At 46.0% G+C, this 14,960-nt stretch overlaps 1 protein-coding gene across 1 annotated transcript; it reads right to left on the bottom strand.

Annotated features, from left to right (window-relative positions):
- Window positions 1-413: 413 nt before the first annotated feature.
- HIF1AN (hypoxia inducible factor 1 subunit alpha inhibitor) lies at window positions 414-14,949 on the bottom strand. Its single transcript, XM_029932389.1, has 8 exons — window positions 14,725-14,949; window positions 14,194-14,444; window positions 10,826-10,974; window positions 8,566-8,711; window positions 7,626-7,732; window positions 7,143-7,206; window positions 6,801-6,911; window positions 414-5,989 (listed from the first exon to the last, which is right to left on the bottom strand). Exons 1-8 carry the CDS (start codon window positions 14,908-14,910, stop codon window positions 5,945-5,947), a joined length of 1,059 nt encoding a protein of 352 aa, XP_029788249.1. The 5' UTR covers window positions 14,911-14,949; the 3' UTR covers window positions 414-5,944.
- Between the last annotated feature and the right edge of the window lie 11 nt (window positions 14,950-14,960).

Here is a 14,960-nt window from a genome sequence, read left to right as displayed (position 1 = left end):
AATACATTGAAGGGCATGGAATCAAAATTGAACCAAGAGGGTCTGACTTGACTGCCTTGGTGTCTCACAGTATGAAATTGGCAAGAGCTTCTCCAGGGGTGCTGGAAACTCTTTCAGATGCCCTCACGCCTCACATAATGTAAGGAGAGCTCATACCTGATGACTTCTCACCCTGGCCCTGAACTGGTGTGGAAAGTGGTAAAGTCTTGCTGTCTAGACAGAAGGCGTCAGACACCGTTTCCTTCCCTCTAGGACAGGTTTAGGTACCAAGGCCCCTCTGTCTGCCCCCAACTCGATGTGGGTGTCTCCAGGGCATGTTCCTTGTTCTTTCCTTTGGTTTTCTTGAGAGAAAAGAAAATCACTGGAAATCTCAGAAATCACTGAAATCAAGTTTCTGAATAAGTCACATAATAAATGTAACAACCACCACCACCACAGCCATTTATTAAGTGCTTGCCAGGTATGTGCTAAAGCTTTACAAACATCATTTCAGTTAATCCAACAACCCTGAGGTAGATATTTTCAACACTCCCCCTCGCGCCCCCCTCCACACATTTCATTATATTTGAGGAAACTGAGGCTCAGAGAGGTAAAGTCAATGAACAAGGTCAAACCTGGCTGGTAAGTAGCAAAGCTAGAAATCTGAACCAGAACCAAAGACATCTGACCAAAATCCATTCTTCAAAACACTATGTTAGGTTGTTTCTCATTGGAAGTTAAGGACACATGCTCCTTTCCAAAATACTACCTGAAACCCAGACTTCGAGTAGGGAAGAAGGCAAGGCCTCGTTTTTTTCACTTCTTGAATCAGCTTTTGTGCCTAACCACTCGGAGCAGTGGAGAGACAGTCTGGGTAAGCTGGCCGCCGGCCCCTCACCTGCTACCCCAGCTTCCACGCTTGTCTCATCTAAGACCTTCGCTCCAGACACAAAACTACTCAACATGCTGTTTCCCTCCCAGCAAGCAATGAAATGCAGAGATCAGCCAAACTTGGTGACTAGAGCATCACCAAAGACACCACAGAGCAGCAGACATCCACAAGATGACCACAATCCCTGAACTGGACCATAAAGGCACACAGACGCATCTAGATGGAAACACAAAATTTGCTTCTTCTACCCTGGCTTGCCAGGCCTGGCCCCACTCCTGGGGATTCTCCCACCCAATCCCTCCTCATGGCTCTCCATCATCCAAGACTCTGGACACCTTCCCCTCACCCATCTTTGGAGGTGCCACTGACCACAGGTCTCTGGGCCTCACGGCTGCTAGTGTCTAAAGCCTCGTGCCCTAAAACACACCAAAAGTGCTCAGCTGGTCTCCACAGAGGACCCTAAGACCTATGAGGATTAAAGAGATGGCTGAAGACTAGGAGAAGGGCCACAAGAGTAGAAAAGCTCAACAGGCTACACAGAATGAACAAAGGAATGCTAAGTGAGCAGAGCAGATACAGAGCAAGTAGACTAACCGCAGGTCAGAAAAGAAGATGACTCAAAGATGCTCAGGGCTGATCCCTGTGCGAGGGATCCTAGAGAAACTATATCTGAGCACTTGAAGCCATGGATGGGGCTTTTGAAGAGAGGGCAACCATTCAGGAAAAAGACCCTTGGTGGAGAGACTGGACAGAGAGAAGCTGAGGAGAAATTGCAGGAGCCCTGAAAAGGGAAACTGGAACATCTTGCAATGCAGGTAGCTTAAGAGGACACCAGAGAGGTCAGCAGGGACTGGAGGACAAGCACTGAAGGCAGAGAAAGACAAGAACAGGGCTGAAAGACTAGAACCCCATGAGTCACTTTCAAGTGCACCCTGGCATCCATCCTGTTTGGGTAAAACTAGTCATTAAGGGCCATTCCCTGCAGCCCTACTAAACTCGGCACCTGATCTGGAAGGGTAGAAGCCACAGACGTAGGGAACTTCTCAAGGAAGAGGCACCATCCTGTCTGTGAAGTTCACATTCTGACAGGAGACAAAGAACCACCCTTTCCCCCAATCTTTGAGGGAGCTTCTAATCTAAGGAACCCACCACATACGAGTCACAAAACTGAGTAATAAATACCAACTAGGGCAAATAATATAGTCCCTGAATTTCGAAGACCGAGGAAGAATAATGAACAGAGGTACTGCGGAGATCTGGACCTGGGAAGATCCAGGTCAGGACTCTCCACACCTCACGGCTTGGCCGCTAAATGTGATCTCATTACCTGTTCACATATCTGGGTGGGGCCTCAGTGCCCTCCATGCAACTACTACAGCGACCAGTATGGCTGAAGGGACTGGGAAACATCAACACTGCTGGGAGGCCTGAGTGAAGAGTCCCTCCCCAGGGAGCCCAAAGGCAGAGGTTTGTTCTCTACTGATCTTCCTCCTCTCTCAACAATCTCTCATCTTGTCCTCACAGGGTACATGATTCATGGCTTCATAACCTCTGGTTGTTTCATGTGGTTTCCTCTCCAACTAAGTAGAAGCTCCTACAGGATACAAATCAGGTTTTCTCCACACCCTGTGGTGTTAGAACGTAGCAAATACTTGTCACAAGTGGGGTACCCGAAGTGTTGAATTAAAAATTTTTTCTACAAACAGCAAATACGTCACAACTATTGTTATCCTTTGCCCTATCACTTGCACTTGACATCCACCTCTGCCTGTTTGATGGCTCATGCCTATACATGTCCATTCCTGTATCCCCCTCAGGCTGGGGTTTGGGCCCACCTAGCCTCTGTCAAGAAGTATCAGCTCTGCCAGCTTGTGGGAATAATGAAAGGGTATGTGGCCCAAAAGTGTCTGGCGGGGGCCAGAGGGCGGGCTTCCCCATACTAGGCTGGCCCACTGATAAGGATCCTTCCCCTCTCAGTCTCCTAACAGATTCAGATTAATGATCGCTCATTCCTAATTGTCAAATTTCTTTTCCTTCATCCTGTGTCTAATCACCAGTGACAGAAACCATTACGCAAATGAGAGCAGACGACTTCCCCCAACTGTTCGCGTTGGTAAAAACCTTGTAATTTAGAGCTCTGATTTGTAGGGGAAGCTGGTCTCCCCCAGGCATCTTGGGCATCTGCTCAACTGATGCCCAGAACAGCCCCCCTTCCTCCCCCGAACCCCAACCCCCCAACAAATATTTGACTTCACAAAAGAGTAGTTTCCTGTGTACCTACTGGTATAAAAATGGGAGCCTGCAATATGGCTGACCTCCACTCAGGCCCAAAGCCCTACCTTCCCTTGGTGTGTGTGTCTCTACACTGCTGGCTACCACAGCAGTAAGCAACAGAGCAGGGAAGTTTCCTTGACCGCAAGTAGAATTTGAGCTCGAACAGCCCTAATCTAGGGAAGTGAAGGAAAGGAGCCTAGATCTCCTCCTTGGGGGAAAGGGAGGCAGCAGAACATGAATCAATGTTCTTAGTTCTCATCTAGAACTGGATCTTCAATCCCATAGGTGCAGAAGTGTGCCGGGAGAAGTCATGGGGCCTATTCAAGGACACACAAATAATGCACTAGGATATAGAACTCCATTTCCCCACAGCTCCTGCCAGCATTCTTAATTCAAAACAAGGCTTCCTGGTAGTTTTCCCAAGCGGTCTTTAGCTGGAGCCCAGGAGAGCTTTTACCCTGAGCTGTATCTCATGCATACTCTTGGGCACCGCCCAGCGGGGTGAGATCAGAGGATGGCCTGTAGTGCGAGGGAGGAGGCAAAGTAAGAGAATCAACAGTTTGGTGAGAAGGGAGCAGCTGGGGGTTTGCAGCCAAAGAGCACTGGGTTCAAATCCTTATTGCCATTAATCACTGAATCTCTGAACCCATTTCGTTAGCTGTGAAATGAGAATACCCACCTTTCAGGATAGTGAGGAACAAGATAAGAGTACTACACAGATATTAGGTGTCTAATAATCAGGGTCACTATTATATTATCCAAGGATCAGGACCAATCCTGTAAAGGACCCTCCCCCTTGGTAGCCTTAGGTAAGACCTGGGTCAGCACAGCACGCAGCAAGGGCCAGCTGAGTGGCACACGCCTCTCTGCTACACCTGACCCTCACCTTTGGGGGCTGAAGGAGAATGAAAATAATCTCCTATCTTTCAAAGTTTGACTGTGGTCAAGTTTATCCTCTGTCTGCCTTGTTTTCTTTGCTGCGCTCCTCTTTCCCAAAGGAGATAGAGGGATGGAGATCACTGCAAACACATTTTCCAGCATTGGCTATATTTGAAAGAACTACACTTGAGAAGGTACCGTGTTTGCACACCCATGCTGCATCAGAGAACCCCAGAATGGAGTACTAAAAATAAACACCCCTCCCCAAAATGCACACACAGATGCGCACACACACACACCCTCTCAGCCCATCAGTGCGTGGTAACTGTAAACTGAGCTTCGCAGCTTAGAGCCACAGCTCAGACACTGAAAGTAAACCTTTGGCAAAAAAAAAAAAAAAAAGGAAAAAATAAAACCAGAGTTTTCCAACTCTTCTTCCCTTCCACAGAGAAGAAGCATGGAGATGGGCATGGAGGTGAGAAGACACAGGGCCACCACACTGCCCAACTCCAGGGGCCCCAGTTCCAATGAGTCATGTGACTGATGGCCCCTTCAAGTCATGCAGTGCCCAGCTGTAAGCGGCTGCCCTGACATGGGTTCCCCCACAAGTAATAACAGAAAAAAAATTCCACTTTTGTGCTCCATCAGTTGCCCTGACTTTCAACGGTGTTTACGGAACATTACAGTGGGGTCTGGCAGAGACACTGGCTTTAAGAGGCAAGGCTACATTTTTGTCCTTGCCCTGAGGTGGATGACAGGTGGCAAGTTATCTGCCTAAGCCTGACCCCGTTAGTCAGCCAGGAAGCTCTGCAGGAGAGGAGGACGACATGGCCTGGGAAGGGAGGGTCCCAGGCCTGGAGGCTCTGGCCAGTCAGCCTCAGGCAGTTTGCAGTGAGACCCAGTGAGTGTCCGATGGCTAAAACGGGTTTAAAAGCTTTAGGCTAGGTCAGGCGGTACTTCTCTGGGGCTCACACTGTCTGTCCCACTGGACGAGGTTAATCAGTGGAGAAACTCGGTAAGCAGAGAGGCAGGCCAGTGTCACACACACACACACACACACATACACACACGTGTGCGCATGCACACCACACACATCCAAAGAGGCTTATACCCCTAGAACCTAGAGAAGCCACTACGAGGACGACTCCCTTGGTACTCGGCACAGGGAGCCAAGAGCTGGTGCTGAGAGAGAGAAGCTGTATGTGTCTGTAGTTTGGAACTTATGCATAATCCTTGGCTCTTATATCCCAAGTTTCTTTTCTACATATGGCTTGAGCTTAAAGGTCTGAGTTGGAACCCTGTCTGATTCTCTCACAAGAAGGCTACCTAGAGGCTCATAGAGACAAGTCTCCCTCTCACTTTCCCCATTAAGAATCCCAGTAGCCATTCCCACCCAGCCTAGAGCCTAACTCTGAAAACTGGAAAGAGAGCTCTGGACCTGCAGCCTAGGTGTAGTGGGCGTCCAAGACCATCTCCTCTCTCTCAGGCTGAGGCACTGAGGTTGCAGGAGACAGGGCTGAGAGCCAGCAGTGGCATCCTGACCCAGGAGAAAGCAAGAAACAGATACATACATGCGTGTGCATGCACACACACGCATACACATCGTGAAGGTGACAGACTGACACACACAGACATGATGACAACCAGAAGTTGGGACTCCACACACTGAATGCAGGACCTTAGGGGGGCAGAGAGGGAAGATGCTGGGGCACAGAGGCGAGGGCAAGAAGTCCCTCCAAATGGGAGTGGAGTGCCAACCACCCTGCCTTGCCCCAAACACCTGGCTCCAGGGCCATGGCAATAGTCCAGTCCATTAAGTGCAGCGTGCAATACTAGCGCCTGGAGTCTCCTGTCCTCATCAATGAAGCGGTGTGGACGGGCTAGCAGTCACCTGGCAGGAGGCCTCGACTCCTGGGCAGGCTAGTTGTATCGACCCTTGATCATTGTGTTCAACAAGGGCCCCACCTGTGAAGAGACATGAGGAGCCAGTCAGAACTGCCTGTCCCCTGGCCCTGGAGCCAGACGTGGTCTGGACGCATTCGATGTCCAGCCAAGGGCAGGGACAAGGCTTTCATTCAATTTTAAAAACCCTCTAACCTCTCTCTTCTGGGATATATTCCAACATGTGACCCCTCCATCTGGGTCCATCTTGTAATAATTTTCCTCCCACAATACCTTATAAGCAGCACAAAACTGACAGAGAGAAGGTCAGAGGAGCCACCCAAGAGTGCCCACATGTTTCTTAAATGTGACTTAAGGAGGTTAAATGCCTCTGTATCCTGAGACGGTCACCTGCAATTGGGGCTGGTGCCACCTCCCAACCCCACAGGTCCTCTGGATGCTGAGGCTATCCACAGGAAGAAGGCAAGAGCATTATGAATACCTCCCTTGGGTACTCAATGGGCCACTGGCACACCTGTGTGGGAAGCAGGTCTCAACATTACCTAGAGCACCTTGGCACAGCTGGGAGAGTGTGAGGAGATGCTTTACTGCTCGCCTTCCGTTCCAGAAGAATCCCCTCAGGGGTCCCCAGCTGGCACACAAGCCCCATGGGGAACATTACCACTAGCATGGAACAGATTATAATTGATCCACCAGTCAAGCCCAGCTCTCACCAGAAAACAAAGATTTTCTGAACACACCCATAACCTCTATGGAGAGAAAGGACACCAGATACTGAAACAGAGGCACTATGGAGAATGTGACACCAATCCTGACTTTCCTTGGTCACTTTGCCCACTGGCTTAAGGAGTGCCACCTTGGGGCGGCCACATACCTCTTGTGGGTTCCCCAAGGCCTCTCCAAGCATCTTCTCAATGTTTCTCATTATGGCCACTTTCTGATGGGCTTTGAGAGGATATTCAATTCTCTTAGGGGTAGGGGCCCCCTGCAAAGGAAGAGCAGCTCAGGAAATGCCTTTAGCAGCAGGCTTCAGTGTAACTCACCGTTCTAGCACCTTCTTCCCTTTTAAGAAGCCCAGTTCAATCCCATCCCTCTTCATCTCCCAAAAGACCTGGGAGTCACTTTTAGAGATAGCCAACCTCCCCACCCTGCCCCAAAATCATTTATTACACCTACCTCACCCCAATCCCATCTAGGGGGAAAAACGCATATTCACCTTATACCAGAAGTTCACAGTGATGGTAATCCCCCCGTTAAGTAATGACTCTATGTGATGCCACCTGCAAGAAAATAAACACGTTCCCATTTGCCACCAATATTCTTTAGAGAGAGGAATGGAAAAAAGAGGTAAAGTCCAGCTAACGCAAATATCAAGGACATTATCTTTATACTAATTCTGTGAAACACACCCGGGACCAGAGGCAGTGGTGTTCAGTCTCCAAATACAAAAGAGTCAAGAACAGTTTCTCCAGCCTTAAGCCTCTGGGATCTCTTTTGACCTGAGGAATTGTCATCTTGTCCTAGAGACAGGGAGGGTTCTCATTTCCTCATGTTCAGTACGCTCACATCTGGATATGCCAACCTTCCTGCAGATCACAGAAGACCAATCCTGCCACAACTCAGAAGGGACAAGATAGAGTTTTCCAGGGAATGGGATAGAAAGCTCCCAGTAAGCCCCCAGTCCTAGCCCCCTCCTCACCAGTACATTGGGATGTAAAGAACATCACCAGGGCCAACCACTGTTTCATAACCAACCACGTTCTGGAAATTGGGGAACCTCTCGTAGTCAGGATTGTCAAAGTCCACCTGAGAGGTTCAAGAGAAAGAAAAAAAAAATCAGTCAATCACCAAATCTCTATTATTAACTATGACGTACTAGTTTGGTAGTCAAAAAAAAAAGGATAGCTTTGAGAAAAAAAGATGTGTTTAGAATTCATACCTGGCGGAAGATACCATACAAAACATTAAACATATTCTCTCTCTCTCTCTCTTTCTCTGAAAACAATGTTAAGACAGGCTACGCTCAAAGATTAAGTGCTAAAGAATCCTGGGCCTCAATTCTCCTGACAGTAGAAGCCAATCAACACAGCTTGCAGGTCAGAAAACCTACTCATGGCCCACAGATCTGAGGAATGAGGATGCATCCTCCAACCAAATCTTCTGAAACTTTCTCCCACACACATATCCTTAGCCAGCAAAAACTCCTACGTGAAATGGCTAGGCAGTTTTCTCCTCAAGAAAGGAGAAGACCTCTCTGGTTGGCCATAAAGTCAACCATATACGTCTTTTAGATCCAGGCAAGACAGTAAGTGATATATCTCAATTCTACTCACCCTTCTTCTATCATAAAGAAGTAGCATCCACGACAACAGAAAACAATTATTAAATCCAATGGAGACACACATACACATTCAAACAGTGTAACCAGAATCCACCAGCATCAGTGATGGGGTTTGCCCTCCAGAATTAGCACAACAGGACTGTTTATCCTTATAAATATTTGGGGACCACCACAGGGGCCTGAACAATGTGAACTATACTGTAATATCATCCTGTGTTTATCCACAGGGAAGGAGAAAGACATGCCAACCTTGGATCCCAAAGGAATTCTATACTGTCCTCAGACCACAGAAGCTTACCTGGCTCTGTCTGTCACATGGGTGATGAACAGGATATGGGTACAGGCATTCAAACTGATCCGGAGGGAATAAAATGCATCGCTTGTAGCCTTTTATCTGGGCAAAGAAGTTCTGCTGCTCATCATAGTGAGCAGGTGTCACGTTTCCTGTAGGAAGAAAGACAGATCTTATTCAGAGCAGTGGCTCTACTGCATAGGCAAAAACACAAGGCCCTGTACCCAGCCTGCCCCCTCAGCTAAGGGTTCCCACTCAAAGTTTCAAGCAGAATCAGGGAGACTGCAATTACAGCTCACGGCAAATTAGGTGTTGTGCTTTCAGTGGATGATAAGTTGTTTAGAAACCATCGCTAGCTAAGAGTTCACCATCAATCAGAGCAAAGCAAACTCTCATAAATGATGCTTCTGTCCTTACTAGAAGCAGCAGCACATCAAGATGATACTCACAAGTCTGGCAAGATAATATACTGTACCTGTACCTCTCTTGACTATGATAAGAACTCAAGAGTAGCAAAACAAGAGTTAAAAACAACTGAAATGACTAATATCAACAATGCACACATCTCCTTCGATGGCATTAACTAGTCATTTCAAGTTGTATGAATATGTTCTTGCCTGGGGTAGCAGTTCTGCAGCTCAAAGATTCTCAACCTTTGTTCTCACTTCAACATGTCTTTGGGATGCAGCACTACTCAGAGCATCACTAGGGCTGTTAATTCTCATGAGGGAATGGGAAGAGTATATCGGACTCCCAAAGAATGTTGTATAATTTGAATAAGACTGATAATTTAAAATGCCAACTTGGGGCACTGGGTGGCTCAGTTGGTTGAGTGTCTGACTTCAGATCAGATCAGGATCTCACATTTTGTGGGTTCGAACCCCATGGCAGGCTCTGTGCTGACAGCTTGGAGCCTGCTTCAGATCTGTGTCTCCCTCTCTCTCTGTCCCTTCCCGACTTGTGCTCTCTCTCTCAAAAAATAAAAATAAAAAATAAATAAAATAAAATGCCAACTTGACTTACTCTGTCCTAGTGTATATATGCTCCGTCTACTCTTTATAACTGGGACCTCATCTGTTGTTTATTCTTTGCACAATCCTTGGGAGCTGAGGGGCTCTCTGCCGGACATGGAGTTTAGAAAACACTCCCCAGGTCTGCCTGGATGGGCCAAGACAGGTGCCTTCTGAAATGCTGACAGTACATGCGCATCCTCAAAGATCTGCTCTCTCATCTCTACCTGAAGGATCCGCTTCTGTGCTCTCTACCAAAGGACAAGAAGGCAGCAGCAAAACTCCTAGTTCAGTAAACTACAATTGGCGCCTGGCAGGTCAGGTCAATCAAGAATTGCTTCCAAAGGGACAGGTTAAGGGTATAATCCATAAGCTGCAATGCTAGAAATCTTTATTAATAAAGGCAGCAAAGAATCCAAAACTGAAGAAAGGACAACCAAAGGAGGAGAAGAAACTTCAGAGCCCAGTGGTGAATGACAACAATTAATTACTCCACTTCCTTGTTCAATACAAATTATTCACCATTAACTAAATACCTACTACGGGACTGGCCTTGAGCTAGTGCCAGAAACAAAAATAAGAATGAGACAATGACCCCAGCCAGTAAGCAGCTCTCCTCCTTCTGACTAGAGTTCAAAGGCTTCTCCTTTTATTCAAATGAAAAAAACCCAAAAACAAAACAGATTCACATATTTGCTTGTGTATGCATAAACTCCTCTAGCAGGATACACAGACAACTAATAACATGCAGTATCTCCAAGGAGCAATACTGGTAGGCGGGGAAACGGGAGTAGAATGGAAAATTATCATCATACCCCTGTTTATACCTTTTGAATTTAATTCCATAAATACATTATCATTCAAAAGATTCAATTTATATTGAAAAAATAAGCTTGCCTCTTCTACTGGGATAAAAATCTTCTGAACATAGACAGATCAAATAGAAAACAGCAATATTTCAGGAAGATCCCTAATATCTGAATGTACACACTCATGCAGCAACTGAGGAAGGGAAAAGAACTAATTTTCTTTTTCAAGTGCATGAAACAAGCTTAATCGCTTAACGTACATTATCTCATTGAGTCTTTATAGTTATTTATAAGATACCATTATGTTCCTTTTACAGTTGAGAAGGCTGAAGCTTAAGAAAGTTAAGTGACTCATTCAAAGGCATAAAGCAAATGAGTGGTGAAGACAGGCCTTGAAGTCAGGTTTGGATGACTCCAAACTATGCTGTTTTCTGAAAGATTTCTTACCTTCCATGCCAATGAGCAGCAGGTTGGATGTCAGCTGTCCCCAGCCACGCTTTCCCTGTTGCTTATTAATCCAGTTCCAATTAAAACCCAAGAAGTCCATGACAATCTTCCTGCCCACGGTGTCATTGAGTGTTTGCTGAAGATACAACCTATGTTCCCCGAGAAGAAGATCCCATTAGTGCACGTACACAGTCCCTCGGCATGGCCTCTCCACCCTGGAAATGCAAATCCACACCTGTACCTCCCACAGAACAGCTGCAGTCATGCAAATCTTAACCAAGACAGATCCTCCCAGAACTGAATCTTTCCCTATCCTTCTTTGAGCTCTGTTCAACACCAAACTTATATTTTAAAGAAGTGATTCTTTTTTTTTTTTTTAAGTAAGCTCTATGCCCAATGTGAGGCTTGAACTCACAAGGGCTGCATGCTCTACCAACTGAGCCAGCCAGGAGCCCCTAAAGAAGTGATCCTAACCCTTTCTAGGTCACAGCATAAATCCAAGAATCCAAAGGTTTCCATAAAAATGCTCATATACACAGCATTGCATAGATTCCTCAAAGCCTACTCATAAAGTCTAGAATGATTAACCAGCCTTGCTCCACAGACTCTCAGGGCTTAAGACATCCTCTTTGGGCCTCGATGGCCATTATGGTAAATTGTCTTACTATTCACCAAGAGCTAGTTTCCTCCCTGTGGGAGAGTTAATTCTTCTGTATCTCTCTTGAAGCTAAGCTTGCTTATTTAACTTACTCTGACCAACTACATGTCCACAAAAATGACTTGTGTTGTTTCCAAACTATAATCTGAAGAACTAATATACACTACCACATCTCTTTCCCTGTGCTAAACAACTACAAGGTTTCAGATAGTAGCTGCTGGACAATCTGGGTCCCAAAATGAAAACGATGTGCGAGCAGAACCTCCACATTACCTGTCATGGACATGCAGCATGACTACTGTTATAAACCTAAATAAACCTTTGTTGTTTCAAGTCACTGACTCTGGCTTGAACTCTGGTTTATCTTAACTGACTCAGTCACCACTCTGTAGTAGCCTTCTACAGCTGAAGGCCTCATCAGGCTTTCTGCAGACCCAGGGCTAATACACCTAGGAAGATCAGAAGTTACCTAAGGGATATGAAAACCCACACACTTGATCAAGCCCCACAAGAGTTATTAATAAAAAGGCAAACATGAAGACAAACTACAAAAGCAGCCCTGTCCTAGTCCTGAGACTAGGGGCGCCTGGGTGGTTCAGTGGATTAAGCGTCCAACTCCTGGTTTTGGCTCAGGACATGAGCTGCATGTTGGGCTCTGTGCTGACAGCCCTCTCCCCTTCTCTCACTGCCCCTCCCCCAGGCTTTCTGTTTCTGTCTCCCTCAAATTAAATAAACTTAAAAAAAAAAAAAAAAGGCCCAAAGGTTTCTCAGTGCCTAGAACCAGGATGTTTAAAACAATATTAACTAGAAATCTTGACAAGCTGTAAACACTAGCTACCTTTTGGGCAACATGGAACCTGTAAGCCTTAAACGTAACCTTTAGACTCTCCCCAGAGAAATACACATTCACACAAAAATTCTGCCAATTAACTTTGAAAGAGGCAGAACACTCATCAAATGTAAATCTAAACAATTCCTATTATACCTGAACAGTACTGGTCAAAAGAGCTCAAAGAGGAATCCTAGAACCATAACAAGCTATACAATAACACAATGGATTTGGCTGGTGATAAAGTCAGCTGGTACAGAACTGGTACGTAGGAAGAAATTTTCCTTGAATTACCCATCGAGTACAGACTACACTCATAGCTTATACTTAGTGAGGCAAACTGCTCTCCCTAAGGGAAGTAAGAAACTTAAAGTGACCGAGGAACCAGGAGTTATGTATCTAATCTCAAGCTCCTTGCAGTACAAATGTTCACTCAATGGAATTACACTCCAGCACCATTTAAATCGACCTCTCTTCCCAAATGTTGGGGGTATGTGTGGATGTGTGCACACACATACATGTTATGTTAAATGTGAGGAAACTAATGCACAAGATGATTCAGCTACAGCACTCTTTGTAAGACATAAAGAACAGATCAATCATAGTTGAGATCCTAGAAACTCTTTTTGGCTAAAGTTCTATCACTATGATAACTGCAAAGTATCAGGAAGGAAAAAAAAAGATATTTCAAATCCATCACTTAGCCATATGCTGCTAACCATATGCTGTCACCAGACAGTCAGAAAAGAATTGAGGCTAAAGAGAAACCCAGAGCTGAACACCAAGTGTGAGATGGAGATGGTCATTCATTATGACATATTTAGTGAAAGCAATGTCTGGAAACAATGTTATAGCGTGGAACTGAATGCTGTCTGGGACCCACCTAAGAGGCTGTCCTCATATACAAGAATAGAAAGAGTCACTTCTGTGTGTGCCTTGTGTTTGCTATCTCTAGTACAATATGAAAATCGATACCAACCCCCCCTTGAATCTGATCTTCCCTAATCTAGCATATGTGCTGCTGAAGCAAGCATGTGATCTTCCCTAATCTAGAGGATCCTGATATCCTTCACCTCATAATCATGACAATATAAAGCTTTTCAGCTTTAACTGTCCTCAGCTAGCCCAATATTTTAGGGCACAGGATACAAATTGGGAATCTCAGGGCCAAATCCAACTGAGTTGTTTTTGTTTGCCCCAAACTCCTCACCCCCCCCCTTCCCTGCCCCATTTTAAAAAATTTGAATTAGGGGCACCAGGGTGGCTCAGTTGGTCAAGCGTCTGACTCTTGGTTTCAGCTCAGGTCATGATCTCACAGGTTGTGAGTCTGAGCCCCACCTTGGGCTCTGCACTGACAGCATGGAGCCTGCTTGGGATTCTCTCTCTCTGCCTCTCCCCAGTACATGTGCGCGCGCTCTCTCTCTCTCTCTCTCTCTCTCTCTCTCTCTCTCTCCAAAAATAAATGAACTTAATAAGAAAACTTTTAATATAAAAAAATAAAAATCTGAATTAGTTGCCCACATTTAAAAGTCAAAAAAATTTTTTAAGTAAAAATTTTCATTTCTGGCTTTCCTTAAAAAAAATCAGAGTACGTGGCAACCAAATGGAAACAAGAGTCAAGTAATGACTTCTCACTCTGAATAGGGCATATGCATTCAACTTCACTGTAGTTTTCACCTAAACAATTTTACTCACTTTGTTCACCTGTGACTCACACTTTGTAAAGATGACAAAGAACTTCAAAGTTCCAGTTCAAGTCTAATCAATTCTCTCATCTCTCAAACTAGAGAACTCGTCCAACTCCTCCATACACTCAAGCAACTACAAGAAAGGAAAATGGATGCCCTACATTCAATGGGAAACCATGATCTGGGAACTTACCTCTCTTCCCCTCCTTGCTGCTGTATATCCTGTAGTTTCTCAACAAACTCATGAAACTTCATTTCTTCCCTGTTGGACTTGGGCTTAAAGTTCTGGAAATTAGTCATCTTTTTCTCATCGTAGTACAAGAACTTGTGGGTGCTGGCACTGTACACAGAGAAGTCTCCGTTGCCAATGTTCTCCTGAAGGTATTCAAGGTCCCATTTCAGAGCAGGATACACAAGATTTGTGTCTGTCAACACCACAGGCTCCTAAGTGAAAAACCAAGTGAAAGAAACAAATGAAGTTATCCCAAGGATCTGGTGGATTCTTGTCTCATGACTCCAGAAACTTCCCCACTTCAGAATAATTTCTACTGTGAACGAGCACGAATCCCTTAAGGCCCATGTCTCCTTGCCTCCCTCTCCATCTTCCCTGAGGTCCTAGGCGACAGCCCCGCCAGTCCCCCACTTAAATCACCATTCACCTTTGACTTTTCCTCCAAACCTGGTCCCTTCCCCCTCCCGCTTTGGACAGGGCCCCGCCCCCTACCTCATTCTCAATAAGTTCCTCCGCCCGGGGATCGCTCTGACTCAGACGCGGGATGGGCCTGGTAGGGAAGCTATAATTGCGCAGTTGGGATTCATCCCAAGCCGGGCCGGGGGCTTCCGCTTCTTCCCGGGGTTCTCCAGAGCCCGAGGCCGCGGCCTCCGACGCCGTCGCCGCCATCGCCGCCATCTCCTTCGTTACCGACGGCCCCACCGGAACCGGAAGCTCCGCCTATTATT

Source organism: Suricata suricatta, chromosome 2 (assembly GCF_006229205.1).
Source record: "Suricata suricatta isolate VVHF042 chromosome 2, meerkat_22Aug2017_6uvM2_HiC, whole genome shotgun sequence".
In the NCBI taxonomy this organism is placed as follows: Eukaryota; Metazoa; Chordata; class Mammalia; order Carnivora; family Herpestidae; genus Suricata; species Suricata suricatta.
Note: the sequence above shows the minus strand (reverse complement) of the source record. Positions and strands in the feature narration are given on the sequence as shown.